Source organism: Aquarana catesbeiana, linkage group LG01, assembly GCF_042186555.1.
Source record: "Aquarana catesbeiana isolate 2022-GZ linkage group LG01, ASM4218655v1, whole genome shotgun sequence".
NCBI lineage: Eukaryota > Metazoa > Chordata > Amphibia > Anura > Ranidae > Aquarana > Aquarana catesbeiana.
The window spans coordinates 524,561,169-524,582,722 of NC_133324.1; the positions used below are offsets into that span (position 1 = coordinate 524,561,169).

Sequence of the window (21,554 nt, forward strand, 5' to 3'; positions counted from 1 at the left end):
CAGACTCATGCTTCCATAATCAGCTTGCATCCCTTTACTTGCTGCTGGTTGCAAGATGCTGTGACAACACACAACATGCCACCAAAAAGGCATCCCCCTTCCTGAGGACTTCCTGATGAGGCCTTTCCGGTGAAATGCATTGAGGTTCTGGTTGCGGTCGTTACTTCTGGGTTTCGCTGACGTCACATTCAACTCAGGTGGAACGCACGCCGATTCTCCGGAGAGAACGGCAGCAAATACAAGATTAACAAACTGTTTGAGCTGGTGCTGGCCTAGGCACATAGCAATGTAATTGCATTTGGCTGTACTGATTTTAGATTACATTTTAATAAATGTACTGCACAATCATTGGACAACTCTTTTTCTTTGTTTGGGATAACATTTTCCAAACTGGGTGAGAGAGAGGATAAAAGGCGGGATGCAGAGTACACCCTACCCATGTTGCTGATTTAAAGTGATAAGGCTGAGAGGGTCCTGGTGGCCAACAGAATCTAGTGAGTGGCCCACTATATAGCACGCGGTGGAGCACAGTGTTGTGTAAAGTGCACACTTATATTGAAAAGCACAGTGGTAGGCATATATCAGCACATACAAGAGGTCTTCAGATTACACTATATTTTAAACATTTTATAGGGTTATTGGAACTCATCTGGCTGAGATGGTAATAAGAGTCTAAAGACAAAGAACGCAGACATCTCAGGAGTGCTTTGAAAGTTTGCGGCTACAAAGACATGTCTGTCATTAAAACATCAACAAGGTCAAGCAAAAACACAGGACCAAAGGGACAAAACAGAACACACAGAGCAATATATTCAAATTGCTATGTGTGTTGTGAGTTTTTCTGCGGTGTCGGAAAAACTCACATGCATGTGTCTATTAAGTCCAGGAGTACAGTGAGACAGGAGCTTGCACATCCAAAAGACCCAACACCCAAACACAAGTATAGTAACTTGGTATATGCAGTGTAGTGTAGTGAGGAATGCAAATTCCTTCACATTGGGGAGACGATACAACAGCTGAACAAATAAATGACCCAATATAGAAGGGTAAATTCTACATGTAAAGATTCAGCAGTTTTCCTGCACCTTAAAGCCAAAATCCAAGTGCAGAAAAAAATAACCCTTGTAGTGGGATTTTTTTTTTTTTTTGCTGTGCTAAAAGTTAGGCTTTAATGAAGAGGGACTTTGAATTTAGTGCTCACTGCCTCCAAAAGAACACTACGACATCTGCCTTATACAATACAATTAAAGATGATTTCTAAATAACCTCCTTTGTCGACAATCTTCCGCTGCTCATGTCAGCTGGTGTACCAGTTTGTAGCCGCATAATGCTGGCAATAGCCAGGGTTAATTTGTCAAGTGTGGTCATGTGACATTCTTGTCCAATTAGAGTCTCTTTTTACTTCTGGGACAGGAAAAGAGCCCCTCACTGGTAAGCACTGTCATGTGACTTTGCTGACCAATACAAGCTACACATTACTCGGCATTATACTGCTACATAGCATATGGGGCTGTGTACAGAGTTTAAGCACTTGCCGAACAGCCGCCGTCATTATACTGCAGCAGGTTGGCACGGCTGCACGAATTGGCATAGGTGTAAGTCAGCTGTCTCATGAGCGATAGGGGGCGAGCGCACGGTGTGGTGCCAAGGCTGATGCGCATGGCCGGTGGCCACAATGTCCGCCAGCCACCCGCAATCATTCCCAGAACGGGGATCTGTGTATGTAAACAGATTCCCTTTCTGACAGGGGAGTAGAGAGAGATCTGCTGTTCCTAGTGATTAGGAACAGCGATCTCTCTCCTCCTCCAGTCAGTACACTGCCCCCACAGTTAGAAACACATCTCTAGGGAACACTTAACCCCTTGATCGCCCCTAGTGTTAACCCCTTGTCCGATCTGTCTCCCGCAATGTCGCAGTCCTGCTAAAAATCGCAGATCGCCGTCATTACTAGTAAAAAATAAATAAATAATAAAAATGCCATAAATCTATCCCCTATTTTGTAGACCCTATAACTTTTGCGCAAACCAATTAATATAGGCTTGATGCAATTTTTTTACCAAAAATATGTAGAAGAATACATATTGGCCTAAACTGATGATGAAATGTATTTTTTTTTGGGGGGGGGGGGGGGATATTTATTATAGCAAAAAAATAAAAAATATTGGTTCTATTTGTGGGGGAAAAAAGGACATACATTTTGTTTGGTTACAACGTTGCACGGCCGCGGGTTTCTCCACATCCAATTCGCATAGCAGGAGAATGTGACTGGCTCTCTATGGAGCCAGTTCACATATCTCCAGGGCGGCTGTGGAGCGCACTGCACAGAACTGCTGTGCGTCTTTGTCTCTGTTTTAGGGCCGAATTCAGGCATAGATTCGGCCCTGATTCCCCCCTGTGAGATCCGCACCCGGTTCCAGTGTAAACCAAGCCTCAATATTAGGACACTTACCTGTCCAGGGATCCTGCAATGTCAACACCCCAGCCGATTTTTCAGCTTTTGGGTGCTGCCGCTGCCTTTCCTTGTGAGGGAAACCGGCAGTGAAGCCTTGCAGCTTTAAAGCCAGTTCCCTACTGCGCATGCGCAAAGTGTGCTGCGCTCTGTAAATGGCCCGACAGCGGAGGAAGGAGGAGTGGGTTTCTCCGCGGCAAGGTCTCCCGGAAGTGGGGATGGGTACCTGTCAAAAACAGGTACCCGCTGCCCCCTCCCCCTCTCCCCCTCGAAAGGTGCCAAATGTGGCAGAGGAGGGGAGGGGGGGAGAAAACAAGCAGAGCTTCCCCCTTTTGGGTCGCACTCTGCTTTAAGGGCCCTTTCATACTGATGCGCTTTTAAAGCATTCCATTTGACTTACAATGAAAGGTGCCTTTTTTTTGTGCACTTTTGAAAAACTGCACCAAAGATGTAGCATGCATAACTTTTCAAAGTGCAAATTATCTATGAAGTTGAAATAGTAGCATTCAGGATACTGGTTCAGTTTTCACTTACTTACCATCTGCCCTGAGTCCAGAGAGAACATGGCTAAAAAAACACACAAATAGCACCACGCCAGGACTGCTCATGGTCATCCAGCTTGTGACTCCCTGGATCAGTGCAACTACTATAGCCTGGGCTCAAACTGGCAGCAGCATCTGTGGGAAAAAAAGTACAAAACAGAGATTGTTGTTATTTAAAGTGGGGTTCCACCCAAAAAAACAAAAATACATGAAAAATCCTAAAAAACAAAACAAAAAAACATTTGGATATTTTTTTTTTTTTACTCACCTCTAAATGCCTGTTGCTAGGGGGTCCCTCGTAGTCTGCCCCTTCCAGTGCCTGGGCTGGTGACATCACTTCCCCCTCGGCACAGGAACGGCTCCGCTCTGCTCCCTCCCTCCTGTCAATCATCTGGGACCCATTACAGGTCCCAGGTGACTGAGCGGCCAATCATGGCGCGCGGCGCCGTTCGCGCATGCGCAGTGGGTGCCAGGCTGTGAAGCCACAGCCCGGCGCCCACAGTTGCAATGCTGGCGTCGCTGAACAGAGGGGGAGACGAGCGGGGCTTCGATCCCCCTCATCACTGGACCCAAGGACAGGTAAGTGTCCAATTAAAAGTCAGCAGCTGCAGTATTTGTAGCTGCTGACTTTTTTTTTTTTTTTTTTTTACATGACCCCCTGGGTGGAACTCCTCTTTAACTACAAAGTGTAAGCTATAACTTGTAAAAACATCTTTAATTATTTACAGCCAATTATGTGATTTACACACATTACCCACACTACACAAACTAGCTTTCTGGTCCCATGCAGTGCCTTGAAAAAAGTATTCATACCCCTTGAAATGTTCCACATTTTGTCATGTTACAACCAAAAACGTAAATGTATTTTATTGGGATTTTATGTGATAGACCAACAGAAAGTGGCACATAATTGTGAAGTGGAAGAAAAAATGATAAATGGTTTTCAATTTTTTTTACAAATAAATATGTGAAAAAGTGTGGTGTGCATATGTATTCAGCCCCAGAGTAAGTACTTTGTAGAACCACCTTTCGCTGCAATTACAGCAGCAATTCTTTTTGGGTATGTCTCTAACAGCTTTGCACATCTAGAGAGTGACATTTTTGCCCATTCTTCTTTGCAAAATAGCTCAAGCTCTGTCAGACTGGATGGAGAGCATCTGTGAACAGCAATTTTCAAGTCTTGCCACAAATTCTCAATTGGATTTAGATCTGGACGTTGATTGGGCCATTTTAACACATGAATATGCGTTGATCTAAACCAAGGGTCTCAAACTGGCGGCCCTCCAGCTGTTGCGGAACTACAAGTCCCATCATGCCTCTGCCTGTGAGAGTCATGCTTGTAACTGTCAGCCTTGCAATGCCTCATGGGACTGGTAGTTCCACAACAGCTGGAGGGCCGCCAGTTTGAGACCCCTGATCTAAACCATTCCATTGTAGCTCTGGCTGTATGTTTAGGGTCGTTGACCTGCTGAAAGGTGTACCTCCACCTCAGTCTCAAGTCTTTTGCAGATGCTAACAGGTTTCCTTCTAAGATTGCCCTGTATTTGGCTCCAACCATCTCCCCATCAACTCTGACCAGCTTCCCTGTCCCTGTTGAAGAAAAGCATTAGGTGAAGGAAAGAGGTGGAAGGCACGTGATCTGACGTTTTGATCAAATTGATACAGTTTATTTATATACAGAAACAAATAAATGCAAATAAAAAGTAGCTAGGTATTCATAAAAAAGCCACCTTTTAGCACTTGCCCTTGCATGGGCATGTCCAATTTCTAAAATTTTAATGTGTATATTTTGTAACCCTGTTTTTATGAATACGTAGCTACTTTTTATATACATTTATTTGTTTCTGTATACAGGTGATACTCGAAAAATTAGTGCAAAAGTTAATTTATTTCACTAATGCAACTCAAAAAGCGAAACTAATATATGAGATACATGCAAAGCAAGATAGTTCAAGCCGTGATTTGTCATAATTGTGATGATTATGGCTTACAGCTCATGAAAACCCCAAATCCACAATCTCAGAAAATTAGAATATTACATGCAGTCAATAAAACCAGAATTGTACATAGAACAATATCGGACCTCTGAAAAATATAAGCATGAATATGTACTCAGTACTTGGTTTGGGCCCCTTTTGCAGCAATTACTGCCTCAATGCGGCGTGGCATGGAAGCTATCAGCCTGTGGCACTGCTGAGGTGTTATGGAAGACCAGGATGCTTCAATAGCGGCCTTCAGCTCTTCTGCATTGTTCGGTCTCATGTCTTTCATCTTTCCATTTGGCAATGCCCCATAGATTCTCTATGGGGTTCAGGTCAGGCGAGTTTACTTCCAATCAAGCACAGTAATTTGGCAGTGTGGGCAGGTGCCAAGTCCTGCTGGAAAATGAAGTCAGCATCCCCATAGAGCTTGTCAGTGGAAGGAAGCATGAAGTGCTCCAAAATCTCTTGGTAGACAGCTGCGTTGACCCTGGACTTAATGAAGCACAGTGGACAAACACCAGCAGATGACAGGCTCCCCAAATCAACACAGACTGTGGACACTTCACACTGGACTTCAAGTATCTTGCAGTGTGCGCCTCTCCATTCTTCCTCCATACTCTGGGTCCTTGGTTTCCAAATGAGATGCAAAATTTGCTCTCATCAGGAAAGAGGACTTTGTACCACTGAGCAACAGATGAGATCTGTTCTTCTTTAGCCCAGGTAAGACACCTCTGACGTTGTTTGTTGTTCAGGAGTGGCTTGACAATTTAAGTTGCATTAGTGAAATAAATTAACTTTTGCACGATATTCTAATTTTTCGAGTATCACCAGTATAAATAAACTGTATCAATTTGATCAAAGCGTTAGATCACGCACCCTCCACCTCTTTCCTTCACCTGGCTCTCTTCGGACCACCCCTGGTCAGCTTAGGCAGCAGGACACGCATGATCATCTTTTAATTCCCTCCCTTTGAAAGTACTACCACTCTATTCTAGCAACGCCTTCACAAGCGCAGGAGAAATTCTTTCTTTGTTTATATTTTTGAAGAAAAGCATCCCCATTACATGATACTGCCACCACGATTTTTCACGGTGGGGATGGTGTGTTTAGCGTTTTGCTTTTAGGCCAAAAAGTTCAATTTTGGTTCAACTGAGCAGAGCACCTTCTTCAACATGTTTGCTGTGTCCCCCACATGGCTTCTCGCAAACGGGACTTCTTATGGCTTTATTTCAACAATGGCTTTCTACTTGCCACTCTTCCATAAAGGCCAGATTTTTGGAGTTCACGACTAATAATTGTCCTGTGGACAGATTCTCCCACCTGAGCTGTGGATCTCTGCAGCTCCTCCACAGTTACTATGGGCCTCTTGGCTGCTTCTCTAAATAATGCTCTCCTTGTCCGGCCTGTCAGTTTAGATGGACGGCCATGTCTTGGTAGGTTTGCTTTTGTGCCATACTCTTTTCATTTTCTGATGATGGATTGGACAAAGCTCCGTGAGATGTTCAAAGCTTGGGATATTTTTTATAACCTAACTCTGCTTTAAACTTCTCCACAACTTTATCCCTGACCTGTTTAGTTTGTTAGAGAACCTTAGCAGAATGACGGTTGGGCGGTGGTTTCATAATCCTGACTTATACGACATCCAGCAGGATAAGTCGCTCATCCAGCAATCGGTAGTGCGGTGTGCCGCTCTGACACACCGCATCTCCGATCTCGGTAAAGAGCCTATGACAGATGCCTTTTACCATGTGATCAGCTGTATCTAATCACAACTGATCACATCAGCTTTTCCTATTTTCATGCTGACAGGGCGTGAGTAAAGGAGAGCAGATAAGAGGCTATTCTGACGGGGGGGTCTGCGCATTGATTATCAGTGCAGACCCATCAACGATGTCAGGGGCCAATCCGTGCCCACCAGTGATGCTTGTCAGTGCCCACCAGGGATGCTTGTCAGTGCCTCCTCATCAGTGCTGCCTATCAGTGCCATCATTGCCCATCATTGCCACCCATCATTGCCCATCAGTGCCATCCATCAGTGCCCAGCCTCATCGGTGCCCATCAGTGAAGGAGAAAATGTACTTATTTACAAAATTTTAACAGAAACAAAGAAAAACAATTTTTTTCCAAATTTTCTGTCTTTTTTTATTTGTTTAGCAACAAATAAAAAACCCCAGTGGTGATCAAATGCCACCAAAAGAAAGCTTGTGGGAAAAAAATTATAAAATTTTCATATGGGTACAGTGTTGCATGACCGCGCAATTGTCATTAAAAATATGACAGCGCTGAAAGCTGAAAATTGGCCTGGATAGGAAGGGGGTGAAAGTGGTTCTAAAGTCTAAATATTTTTTACCGTAATGCATTCCTTAAACGTGGCCTGTGAAATTGCGACAAACTTCAGTACCCTATATTTTCTATAGGCGACGCATCAAAAGCCCCCTATAGGTCATCAGTTTAGTGTTACGGAGGAGGTCTTGTACTAAAATTATTGCAGTCACTCCGGCATGCATGGTGATATGTAACATGTGTATTGAAATCAATGTTTTCATGCGTAGGCACTCCGATGCTTGGGTGTAACTTTGTTTTTTTTTAATTAAAGAAATAAAAAAACATTTTTGCTTAACTTTTTTTTTTCATCACATAGGACACAAAGAGTCCCCCATGTGATGATTTTTTGGTGACAGATTCTTTTTAATGAGACATGTGGGATCTAAAAGACCCTGCATTTCTCCTCTGGGCTCCACTGAATGTATTGCAGTACGTATTGCAGACACACAACCGCTCTCCTCCCGTTCTTGTTGGTGACCCGGAAAGCGATGTGTATGACATCACTTTCGGGTCACCCTGTCACTTTCCCCGGCTAGCATAGCCAGAAAAGAATGTATTGCAATGCCCTCCACCTGTCGGCACCCGCCACGATGGCGGGGGGCGCCATTACCGGGGGGGTATGGAAGCAATGGGGCAACAACATAGCCACCTGAATGCTTCCACCTGACAGGCAGGAGTCAGTTTTACACACAATACCAGTGGCTGCAGCCATCAAATGTGTGTGAAAAACCCCCCCCACCCCCATCCCCGCTGTCAAGTCCCTACAACGTACAGGCCTGGCAGCGAAAGGTTACACCTGGGTGGCTGAATTCCAGGGCATAAATAGGATATAATAATGATAAGAAAGTGTCCATTAACCACTTCAGACCTGGAAGATTTGGCTGCTCAATGACCAGGCCATTTTTTGCGATTCGGCACTGTGTCACTTTAACTGACAATTGCGCGGTCGTTCGACGCTGTTTCCTAAACAAAATTGATGTCCTTTTTCCCCCACAAATAAAGCTATCTTTTGGTGGTATTTGATCATGTCTGCGGTTTTCATTTTTTGTGCTATAAACAAAAAAAGAGCGACAATTTTGAAAAAAACACAATATTTTGTACTTTTTGGTATAATAAATACCCCCAATTTTTTTTAAAAAAAAGCTAATTATTTCCTCAGTTTAGGCCAATATGTATTCTTCTACATATTTTTGGTAATAAAAACCGCAATAAGTGTATATTGATTGGTTTGCGGAACAGTTATGGCGTCTACAAAATAGAGGAAAGATTTATGGCATTTTTTTTGTTTTTATTTTTACTAGTAATGGCGGCGATTAGCGATTTTTATAAGGACTGCGACATTATGGCGGACAGATCGGACACTTTTAAACACTTTTTGGGACCATTGACAATTATACAGCGATCAGCGCTATAAAAATGCACTGATTACTTTGTAAATGTCACTGGCAGGGAAGGGGTTAACACTAGGGGGGCGATCAAGGGGTTAACTGTGTTCCCTAGTGTGTGTTCTAACTGTAGGGGGATGGGAGTGACTGAAGGAAATGATAGATTGTTGTTCCTAGCTACTAGGAACTTACGATCTGCCTATCCTCTCCTCACAGAACAGGGATTTGTGTGTTTACACACACACGTCCCTGTTCTGGCTCTCGTGCCCGCAATCATGACCACTGGCCACACGCATTGGCACCCCCGTAGTGCAGCGGGTGCGCCTGCTATTCCGCTTAATAGGACCAATGTACAGCTACGACGATTCACGGGATTGTATAATGCGGCTGGTCGGCAAGCAGTTAAAAACAAGGCCAAGGGTTCACCGTCGGCATCCCAACAGTACAAAAAAATGCAATAAAAATTGTAAGCCCATGATCAGGGTGGCTAAAAAAAAAAACCACGAGAGAGACACATAGTGGAGGAGTGTAAAAAGATCCCCCACATTTTTTAAATATATTAATAGTAAAAAAAGCAAGGTCAGAGCATATTGGCCCCCTAAAGGATAATCATGGGAAATTGGTTACAAATGACAAGGAGAAGGAAACTTAAAGAACTTAAGGAAATTAAAATGCATTCTCCTCCTCAGTTTTACAAAGAAAAAAGAGGGCTATAATAAACAAGACTGTATTGTTAGGCCCCTTTCATGCTTGTGCAACTTGAAAGCCGAGCGACTTTGACGCAACTTGAGGCAATGCCTGTGTAATCTTGAGGTCTATAGTCTTGCCATGCGACTTTGCAGTCCCAAGTCACAGGACAAATCGCACAAGTGTTAAAAGGGCTTTAGCAACACTGTTTGCAATGCACGGTTGTGGCTAACAGAAGACAGTGTTCAAAAAAGACTAGAAAAACTTAAAGTGGAACTTTACACACATTCTAAAAACTGCACCAAAGTAAAGCTCACCACATTACAGTATAATGAGTGGTCTTTAGGCTCCTCATGTCCCCATCAAAGCTGCGCATGTGCAGCCTGAAGAGTTTTCAGCATGTGAGATTTGCCAAATTTCTTATTGCCGGTTAAAGCGGAGATCCAGGCTAAAATGCAACTAGGTCTTGAACAATAGAGTACCCAATCTCCCTTCATTTTTGGATTTTTTTTCTTTTTGTCGTTTTGTACCTTTTTAGTTGTTTTCAAGTTGGTCTTTCATTCTACCTGGCCGCAGCGAGGTACGTCATTTCCGCGTTTGCATCGGCCCCCTCCTCCTTCCCCCCTTCTGTGTGTGTCCCAGAAGACAACGGGACCATTCTGAAAGTGCAGCGCGGCTCGCGCACGCGCAGTAGGAAACCCTTACCTACAATGCCAGCACCTGCACCCAAAGCTGATAGACTAATCGGCTTGGGGTGCCGACATCACGGGATCACTGGACAGATAAGTGTCCTTGTATTAAAAGTTTGCAGCTACAATATTTGTAGCTGCTGACTTTTATTTTTTTACAGGCTGGAACTCAGCTTTAAGCTGTCATCGCGATAACAGAGCAGCTGTCATTTTCAGTGCAATCCCGGCAGTGTTTATCCTTCTTCCCTGTCTGCTCTGTTCCCGGCTCCTCTGCCTGGACCTGCTCATTTACACACTGCCTGTTCTCATAGTCTGCCCCTTTCCTGCACACAGCTCGGTTCTTCTCCCTTCCATCTATCTGCTGTGCTTCCCTGTTTGCTTATCTCCCTCAACCTCATCTCCTGACAGTCTGTTCAGTTCCTGATCTCAGTGTGGGGCTAGGACTGAAAGTGCCGATTGTAACCTGACACCCCACCCCCCAAATGGCAAATTACTCCACTGATCAGAGGGCAGAGTATTGGTGGTCTCATCTGTGCAAACACCTTGGACCTAGCCCCCTCACTGTAGGGTGACGAGACGTCCCCAGTTTCTGAGGACAGTCCCCGGATTAAGGACACTGTCCCTGGACCACGTCTGTCCCAGGATTCAGGAGGGGTTCCCATACTTATTGCTGACAGCCTAGCCCTAGCAGGACATGCAGAAATGTCAATATCCATCCAGCACAGCCAGGGATTGATGGGCAAGCTGGGAGCTTACTGCTGCAGTGACAGTGAGAGTGACTGGAGCTGTCAAAACCAAGCTCTGATGTCGGGGATGGGCGGGGCCGATATGCGGCGCTTCGCCCCTCTGTCAGACAGCCCGTGCATAAACAAACAGCCGGCGTTTATGCATTGGTGGGCGGGGAGGAAGGTGGCAGGGGGCAGGACCAATTGTAACTAGAGTATATGTACCCACAGCGGTGTTTAATTCAGGTGTATTATACACCGCTGTGGGTACACATGCAGTAGTTACAACTGGCCCTGCCTCCTGCCACCTTCTTCTCTGCCCACCAATGCATAAATTCTTGCTGTCACCATGACCATGCTTTTTTCCCTGCCACTGCGTTTTTAAAAAGGTGCACCTTTTTTGAGGAAAATGCAGGCACGGCAGCCCATTTAAATGAATGGGCTACCTTGCCCACACAAGTGTGAACCAGACCGATAGAAGAAGTATGGTCAAAGCTCATTTGGCTGTACCTCTCCTATGAATCACAGGAGTGCAGTTTTTTCCGCACTCCTATGTCCCACATTTAGCCAACAGCAGGCTGAAGTCCACTGTCGGCTGATATCACAGAGCTGGTACAGACTCTAGGAAGATTAAAGTCGGGATCCACCCAGATGCCTGACCAGCAGCTGGCTCAGCCTCTCAGCGTTCAGCCAAGAACCTGAGCTCCCACCCCCTCCACAGCCCAGCGCTCCAGTAAGCATTGGAGGGGAAGAGCAGAGAGTGACTGGCAGTCACAGCTCTCTGCTCACAGAGGAGGGAAGAACTGAGTGATCAGCGGTGTTTGATCACTCAGTTCTCAGTGTGGAGCCAGCGGGAGACAAATGCAGCATCACCTAAGTATGTAAGTTTTATTTTTTTTAATTCCTGACTTTTTTTCTTTTTTTACTCCTCTGGGCTCCACTGAATGTATTGCAGTACGTATTGCAGACACACAACCGCTCTCCTCCCGTTCTTGTTGGGTATTTGTATTTTTAAAATACCAGTCTTTCATTCCCTAACACTGCACCCTCTCTCCTATCAGGCGCAACATGGACATGCAGCCCCCCCAGATCCGGTCACGATGGAGGGCTGCCAAAATGCACCTTCGCTTGTGTGGGCAAAAATCCTTGCACCAGGCCTGGCCGTACACCCCTGGCTTGCCCACCAATCCCTGGCTGTGCTGGATGGATGTTCATACTGCTGCATGTCCTGCTTGGCTGCATTCATTTATTATCCACCTTATGCCACCATTCTTGCCTCAGCTCCTGTATGCTGGTAATCAAGATTTTAGAAGATAAGTGTGTTATGTTTAATTAATTGGTGTCTTTGCAGTTTAACTAACTGCTGAACCTTGCACTCTGTACAATGCACTCCTGAACCTTGCACTCTGTACGTAATGCATTCCTGAACCTTGCACTCTGTACAACACACTCCTAAACCTTGCGCTCTGTACTTAATGAATTCCTAATCCTTGCGCTCTGTACATAATGCATTCCTAAACCTTGCGCTCTGTACATAATGCATTCCTAAACCTTGCGCTCTGTACATAATGCATTCCTAAAACCTGCACGCTGTACATAGCATCCTCCTGTACCCTGCACAAAACATCCTCCTGCACCCTGCACAAAGCATCCTCCTGCACCCTGCACAAAGCATCCTCCTACACCCTGCAAGTAGCATCCTCCTGTACCCCGCATGTGGTGTCCTCCTGTGCCTTGTACGTGGCATCCTCTTGCACGTAGCACCAGCATACAGGGGGCACACTGACCACCAATATGCAGGGCCAGTGGTTACCAGTATACAGAGGACAAATCAAGTAAAACAAGTACCATGCAACAAAAAAAAATCTCCAAAAGCAATAAGAGAATCTTGTTACCTGGTTCTCTCATCTAACGCGAATTAATAAAAAGCAATAAATGCAGCACTGCCCTACACTTCATCTATAAAATTGTGCAAATCGACTTATAAGTGCAATGGTAAAACCTATAAATAAATATCCAGTGCAAACCAACCAATGTATTGCAATATAGTAGTGATGGTGTCACCCCCTCTGCAGATAGTGGTGAAACCCCTATATATATATATATATATATATATATATATATATATATATATATATATATATATATATATATATATATATATATATATATATATATATATATATATATATATATATATTTATTTATTTATTTTTTTAAATGTAAAATATGTACATCAATTATTAAGATTATATATAGGGGGTTTCCCCACTATCTGCACATTGCAGCTATGCAGTATTTCTTACCTTGTGCAGAGAGGGTGACACCATCACTACTATGTTCTAATACACTGGTTGATTTGCATTTTTGTTATTATTGTATGTAGGGGATTTCACCATCATTTGCCTATTGAAGCTCTGCAATTTCTCAAAATATTTTTGCAGAGGGGTGACACCATCACTACTATATTGCAATACATTGGTTGATGTGCAATGGATATTTATTCATACAGCAGGTTTTACCATTGCACTTATAAGTCCATTTGTACAATTTTATAGTTGAAGTGTAGGGTTGTACTGCATTTTTTAGGCTTTTTATTGCTATACAGAGGCCAGGACATACTGATCACCACTGAAGAAACCTCCACTTGCTGGCCTCACCCACTTTCTGGCCATGTCCACAGGTGTGCGGTAACGCGCCGCATTAGCATCCTCACTTTTACCTCAAGCACCCCCAAAAAAATTGTCTGGAGCCGCCCCTGCCCGGATTGGATTTGATTTTTGCCGCCTCATCCCTCCCTCCAAGGTTTTTATCTTATCTTCTTAACATTTGGTAGTCCTATGCCAAAAAAATCCTAAGAAGTATCTTTTTTTTCTTATCTCATGTACAAAATGTGAGAAATAACGTATGTCTAAAGCCTCGTACACACGATCAGATTTTCCGACGGGAAATGTGTGGCTAGCAGGTTTTCACATTTTCCGCGGACAAATGTGTGTTGTCGGATTTTCCAAGCGTGTGTACACAAGTCTGTCGGCCAAAAGTCCAAAGTACAAACACGCATGCTCAGAAGCAAGGACAAGCCAGAAGTGGTTGTAAACTAGCGTTCGTAATGGAGAATTAACATTTGTGACGTGGCAAGTTATGAAATCTCGAAATGCAGCGCACATTCTCTTCCTCTTTAACCACTTGCCGACCGCCACACGACGATGTACGTCCAAACTTTGAAGGGGTATATCGTTGTTATGGCAGCAGCTAGCTGCCATAACTCCGGTATCCCCGTTTTCGTGCGGCGGCCGGCTTTCAGATAAAAGTGGTCTCTGCGGCGGATTCGCCGCAAAATCACTTTTGTCGGTGGCGGGAGAGGGCCCCCCCGCCGCGATCCGGTGCCCTCCGCCGCGATCCGGAGCCGTCGGTGGCGGCGGAGGCGATCGCATCCGTCTCCGTCCTGTGCCTGGAGACGAGTGAGGCTAAGATGGCGCCCACTCGTCTCCATGACACTGCTGGGCGGAAGCGACGTCAAAACGTCACTTCCGTCCACGCCTCTTAAAGGCACATTTTTTCAAATGTCATTTTTTTAAATTACTTTTTTTTTTTTTTAATTGCATTTTAGTGTAAATATGAGATCTGAGGTCTTTTTGACCCCGGATCTCATATTTAAGAGGACCTGTCATGCTTTTTTCTATTGCAAGGGATGTTTACATTCCTTGTAATAGGAATAAAAGTGACACAATTTTTTTTTTTTAAAAAACAGTGTAAAAATAAATAAAATAATGTAAAATAAAATTAAAAAAAAAAAAAAAAAATTTTAAAAACCCCCCGTCCCGACGAGCTCGCGCACGGAAGCGAACGCATACGCGAGTAGCGCCCGCATATGAAAACGGTGGTCAAACCACACATGTGAGGTATCGCCCTAGACCTCCTCTGTACTGCAAAATATGCAACCTGCAGAATTTTTTAACCGTCGCCTATGGAGATTTTTGAGGGTAAAAGTTTGACGCTATTCCACGAGCGGGCGCAATTTTGAAGCGTGACATGTTGGGTATCAATTTACTTGGCGTAACATTATATTTCACAATATAAAAAAAAATTGGGCTAACTTTACTGTTGTCTTATTTTTTTATTCAAAAAAGTGAATTTTTTCCAAAAAAAGTGTGCTTTTAAGACCGCTTCGCAAATACGGTGCAAAAAAAAAATTGCAACGACCGCCATTTTATTATCTAGGGTGTTAGAAGAAAAAAACATATATAATGTTTGGGGGTTCTAGCAAAAAAAACTGTTTTAAACATGTAAACACCTAAAATCCAAAACGAGACTGGTCCTTAAGTGGTTAAAGGGATAACAATGAAGCTGCTTTGCTGGTGATACTGATGGAGTTATTGCAAACAAATTTTCAAAGGCTTTTTTTTATAGTGATATTCAGAATAATATAATGCTTTTTTTTTTTTTATTTGGGCAAGTTACCACAGCACCATTATCCCATAGTTTTTAAGATCAAAGATACAACTATGTTGGTGTCCCTTGTCAATTTTACATTGGATTTTTTAAAATGTAACTGCCTACTCCCAAAATGTCATTTGAAGTAAAACACATAGCCAAGTATTATTCACCACAATTTTTTATTGTGCATTCAAAAAAGAAAACAAATAAAATTAGACATGTTATCTGCCAATAGAACTTAACCAAAAAGTGCATTCTATGCATCCAAAAATATAGAAAATATACCAAATCAAATCATTATTCAACCAAAAAAATAATGTCAAAGCAATAACTCCAAGGCCAATAATAAATAACAAGTTATCTCCTCAGATTCCGCAACATGTCTGGTTGACGAATGGCCGTTCAGAAACTGAAAAGCACGAAATGAAAAGAGCGAATCAACACTCACCAAACGTCTACTAACACGAAATTAGCAGAATGAGCCCAAAGGGTGGCGCTAAAGAGCTGAAAAACCACGTAGTACGTCTAGTACGTTTGTGATTGTTGGCCAACAATTGTGTTGCTGTGTGTATGCAAGACAAGTTTGGGCCAACGCCCTTCGGACAAAAATCCACGGTTTTGTTGGCCAACAATCCAATCGGGTGTACGAGGCTATACAATCATTCCATAAACACATACCACATGCACTGCATTTATCATATGAGGAAAATATGCTTATAAAATAGTTTACTATTTGCCAATAAAAAAAATATATATATATGTCCCTAGATTTAATTTTAAAAATCTGGTCACCTTACCTCACTGAGAACGTAGTCAGGATATAAGGCTGAGGGAGATGAGCAGGTCGGGAAAGAGGTGCCAGTGTTCTGTCGAATAGTGCCCTGGACGGATGGCAAATGTATCGCCATCCATCTGTTTTTAGCGGGTCTTGTCGGATTGGATGACTGGCGGGTGTCAGCAGACACATCTCCGTTGACATCTGCCTGCCCATAGAAGTCAATGGGTGGCCTGCTCGGATCCGCCTGAACAACGGACAGGTGGATCCAAGCAGGCTGATCGTGTGAAAAGGGCCTAAATCTCCACAATGGGACAAAGGTGGCAAAAATAAACCTTACAGGTGTAATAACCTTCCCTTACCACCATTCCACCGCACAGACAGGGAACCCCCATTCCACCACACAGACAGGGAACCCCCATTCCCCGGCACAGACAGGGAACCCCCATTCCTCCGCACAGACAGGGAACCCCCATTCCCCAGCACAGACAGGGAACCCCCATTCCTCCGCATAGGCAGGAAACACCCATTCCACGGCAGAGACAGGGACCACCATTCCACCATAAAGACAGGGATCCCCATTTCACTGCAGAGACAGATCACACTATCATCATAGTAACCCTCACTGACCCAAAACACCAATATTTCACCCTAAACGATACAGCTGAGTTTTTCTTTTAGAGCCCTTTCACACCGGGCCGCCCATAGCGTCGGCGGTAAAACGCCGCCATTTTTAGCGGCGTTTTACTGTCGGATTAGCGGCCCATTTCGGCCACTAGCGGGGGGCTTTTACCCCCCGCTAGTGGCTGAGAAAGGGTTAAAACCGCCCGCAATAGCGGCGTTTTGCCGGCGGTATCCCAGCACTGCCCCATTGATTTCAATGGGGAGCAGCGGTGGAGGAGCGGTAAACACACCGCTTCTTCACCGCTCGAAAGAAGCTGCTGGCAGGACTTTTTTTCCCGTCCTGCCAGCACAGCGCTCCGGTGTGAAAGCATGGTGCATGGTGAGGTTTTTGATGTTGTCATTTTTTTTCCCCACAATTCTTTGCAAAATTAAGTTTTTTTGTTTTTTTTGTTTTTCCACAAAATTATCATTGTAATAGGTTATTTCTCTCACATGGAATGTGTATACCACAAATGACACATACATTCTGCTACTCCTCCTGAGTATTACGATACCACACGTGTGGGACTTTTTCACAGCCTGGCCACATAGAGAGGCCCAACATGCAGGGAGCACCATCACGTGTTCTAGGAGAATAAATTACCTGTCTAACTTGTTGACTACCTATTACACTTTTGAAGGCCCTGGAGCACCAGGACAATGACACGTGACACTGATGTGGCACTGATGACAGATGGCACTCATACGTGACACTGATGACAAATGGCACTAATATGTGGCAGTGATGACACATGGCACTGATAACAGATGGCACTGATACGTGGCACTGATGACACGTGACACTGACAGGTGGCACTGGGGATAGGTGGCACTGGAGGCAGGTGGCACTGGGGACAGATGGCACTGACAAGTGGCACTGGGGACAGATAGCACTTTGGACAGATGGCGATGGGGACAGATGGCACTGATAGGTGGCACTGGGGACAGATGGCACTGTGTTGTGTTAGTGTACCTGATTTTTTTTCACTCCCGCTGCAGCACAGAAGCTCTCCCTCCTCACATGCTGTCTCTGTGTGAGGAGGGAGAGCCGGCGATGAGAGATGATCTCATATGTTTACATATGAGATCATCTCTCGTTGGACACTCCGATTGTGTGCTAAATGGCCGCTGTGATTGGCCATTTAGCATGATCTGTGATTGGTTGTGTCCAAGGGACACGGCAAACACAGATTTCCCCCGCCAAGCGCCCGGGGCGGCGCACAGGGGGAATGTAAATAGGATGCCATCCAGGGATGCCCTCCCGGCAATTGAGTGCCGCGCTTTAGCCATCTTTCGGCTATAGCGCGGGCTCGAAGTGGTTAAAAGCAAAAACCTGTCAAAGTCCCCCATATCTGATGAGGGACAGCAGTCTTAGGCCCCTTTCACACTGGAGCGGTTTTCAGGCGGTATTGCGCTAAAAATACCGCCTGAAAACCGCCCCTAAACAGCCTCCGCTGTTTGTTCAGTGTGAAAGCCCAAGGGCTTTCACACTGAAGCGGTGCGCAGGCAGGGCGGTGAAAAAAGTCCTGCAAACCGCTTTTTTGGAGCGGGGAAGGAGCGGTGTATTCACCGCTCCTTCCCCGCTCCTGCCCATTGAAATCAATGGGACAGCGCGGCTATACCGCGGCAATACCGCGGCTATAGCCACGCTGTACGAGGGATTTTAACCCTTTTTCGGCCGCCAGCGGGGGTTAAAACCGCACCGCTAGCGGCTGAATACCACTGCAAGAACGACGGTACAGCAGCGCTAAAAATAGCGCTGTTGTACCGCCGCCGCCCCCACTGCCCCAGTGTGAAAGGGGCCTGAGACATCTGGTGATCAGATCGCAGCTGCAGCACAACAGTTGCACTGCTGTAGAACTGAAATAACTGTAGAATACAAAGTCCATATCCTCCAGACTATTGCAGCTCACAAGTCATAGACTTTCACATAACCATATGGTAGCTGGAACTTTACAGACAGTTCAGGCACTTTAGAGCATTAGAGCAGATAAAACAGTTCAGCTTCTTCACCATCAGAACAGATAGGACAATTCAGGTACTTGACCATCAGAACCAAAAGTTCAGCTGCTGATTGTTTTTTTTTCCAAATTTTCGGTCTTTTTACATTTATAGCGCAAAAAATAAAAAACCCAGAGGTGATCAAATACCACCAAAAGAAAGCTCTATTTGTATGAAAATAGGACAAAAAATTCATTTGAGTACAGTGTTACATGACTGAGTAATTGTCATTCAAAGTGTGAGAGCGCTGAAAGCTGAAAATTGGTCTGGGCAGGAGGGGGATTTAAGTGCCCAGTTGTCAAGTGGTTAAACTCTTCGAAAGGAATAGTTTGGTGTTCTTATAAATTTTTTTTTTTTTTTTTTTTTTTAATTTTGGATAATTTTTGTTTTTCAGCCCTAACATAGCCGAATTAGATTTTCTGTGCAGGTAAATCAGACAGGGAAAGGAAAGAAGGTATCTTCACTATAGATTAGATAGATAGATAGATAGATAGATAGATAGATAGATAGATAGATAGATAGATAGATAGATAGATAGATAGATAGATAGATAGATAGATAGATAGATAGAGCCCCATTTTTTATTTAAGGCAAACCGGGGGGTGGGAGGAGGATTATTTTTGTTTACAATCATCAGGTGCTTTCCTTCCAATGCTAATATGTTGCCTTTATGTACAGTTGTAGGCATTCTATGGTTTGTGAGCCGGGGGTGGAGTGTTAGGGAAATTGCATATTACATACAGTATATACTCGAGTATAAGCCGAGTTTTTCAGCACTTTTTTTGTGCTGAAAATGCCTCTCTCGGCTTATACTCGAGCCTATGTCCATCTGCAGTCTCGTGCGCCTGATCTCCCGGCGCTGTGGCGTCAGTCTAGTCGACGGCCGTGCGGTGTAACAAAGCGCCGCCTCCTCCTCGCCCTCGCCTGTTATAGGCGGGACACTGACTCACTGCTTTGATTAACTGAATCAGTGTTCCGTCACGGACGGGGAGGCGGAGGCGGGAGCAGGGCTTTGTTACACTGGCCGCTGTCTAGACTGACTGCATGCATGTCACAGCGCCGGGAGATCGTAAGGCTGCAGATGGACACAGCGCCGGAGATCAGATAGGGAGAATGAGAACAGTGAGACGGCCGTGCAGTGTAACAAAGCACCGCCTCCGCCTCCTCCTCGTCCTTGCCTGTGATAGGCGGGACACTGACTCACTGCTTTGAAGAACTGAATCAGTGTTCTGTCACGGACGAGGCGGAGGCGGGGCTTTGTTACACTGGCTGCCGACTAGACTGACTGCATGCATGTCACAGCCCTGGGAGATCGTAAGGCATGCAGATGGACACAGCGCCGGAGATCAGGTAGGGAGAATGGGTACAGTGACAGTGAGGCATGGGCACAGTGAGGCATGGGCACAGTGAGAAATGGGCACAGTGAGACATGGGCACAGTGAGGCATGCAGATGGACACCCTAGGCTTATACTTGAGTCAATAAGTTTTCCCAGTTTTTTGTGGTAAAATTGGGTGCCTCGGCTTATATTCGGGTTGGCTTATACTCGAGTATATACAGTACTTCCTTATTAATAATGTGGCTCAATAATGCATTTAAAGCCTTTAAGGGCATATAACAGGGATCTGCAATTAGCGGACCTCCAGCTGTTGCAAAACTACAAGTCCCATCATGCCTCTGCCTCTGGGTGTCATGCTTGTGGCAGTCAGAGTCTTGCTATGCCTCATGGAATTTGTAGTTTTGCAACAGCTGGAGGTCCGCTAATTGCATATCCCTGGCATATAAGGACATAAGCATGGCTTTACCTTTCTACCAAAACAATGTTATTGTTAACTAATGACCAAGTCCCTGAGGGGTCAAATTGCAAAGGAAGTTGGCCAGGGGTGGTCTTTTCCCTTACACACAAGTCCTTTATTACCACAGTCAAATCCTATAAGGTCTTTGTCTCATATCAGAGCTGCCTTAATGAGGCACGCGTCTGTGGTCATCTGTGCCATGTTGCGTAACAGCAAACGGGATCGTAGCAGAAAACCATCCTTAGTATTCTTGTTATATTTTCTAATATTATCTGTAGCTGTCATTACTTTTAATAAATGTTATACTTTTAAGTATTTGTGTGATCTTTCTGCACATATCGAATAAAAACCCTAAAAGAACTTAACAGCCGCAAAACATCGTAAAATCGCACTACGATTTTGTTGCGTTTTGCAGTCAAAGTAGGCTATGTGTACATGAAGCCTTAAAGTGTTTGTAAAGGGTGAAGGTTTTTTACCTTCAATGTGCAGCATCCCCCCCAGCCCTCCCTAATACTTACCTGAGCTTTGGCTCTCCGGGGACTCTCCCTCCTCACTGGCTAAGACAATGGCTCCCGCTGCTGTCAATCACAGCGAGTGAGCCAATGAGGAGAGAGGGGGGGCAGGGCTGAGCCATGGCTCTGTGTGTCAATGGAGACACAGAGCCGCAGCTAGAGAGAGAGCCTGCTCGAGTGCCCCCATTGCTGTTGCTCTGGAGGGACTTGGTGGAAAAGAGGCGCTAGAAGCGCCGGTGGGGGACCTGAGAAGAGGAGGATCGGGGCTGCTCTGTGCAAAACCACTGCACAGAGCAGGTAAGTATGGCATGTATTGTTATTTTTAAAAAAATATATATATATTTTACTTTAATATCACATTAAAGCGGAGTACCACGCAAATGTAGAACTTTCGCTTATCCGTCTCCTCCCCCCTCCGGTGCCACATTTGGCACCTTTCGGGGGGGGGGACAGGTACCTGCGGCCCAATCTCCCAGAAGAGCAGCGCGCTTTGCACATGCTCGGTAGGGAACCAGATGTGAAGCCGAAAAGTTTCACTGCCGGGTTCCCTTACAAGAATGGCGGCGGCTGCACCCAACAGCCGATCC

The 21,554-nt window shown here is 44.9% G+C and overlaps 1 protein-coding gene across 17 annotated transcripts in view; it reads right to left on the reverse strand.

The window, feature by feature from the left end:
* PTPRS (protein tyrosine phosphatase receptor type S) overlaps positions 1-21,554 on the reverse strand; it is a 744,226-nt gene that overhangs the window by 628,213 nt on the left and 94,459 nt on the right. For all 17 annotated transcript variants that reach the window (XM_073594561.1, XM_073594552.1, XM_073594489.1 and 14 more), the window contains exon 2: positions 2,988-3,126. In XM_073594561.1, coding sequence (XP_073450662.1) covers positions 2,988-3,063 — 76 coding nt within the window. In that variant the 5' untranslated portion in view covers positions 3,064-3,126. The remainder of the gene's footprint in view (positions 1-2,987; positions 3,127-21,554) is intronic.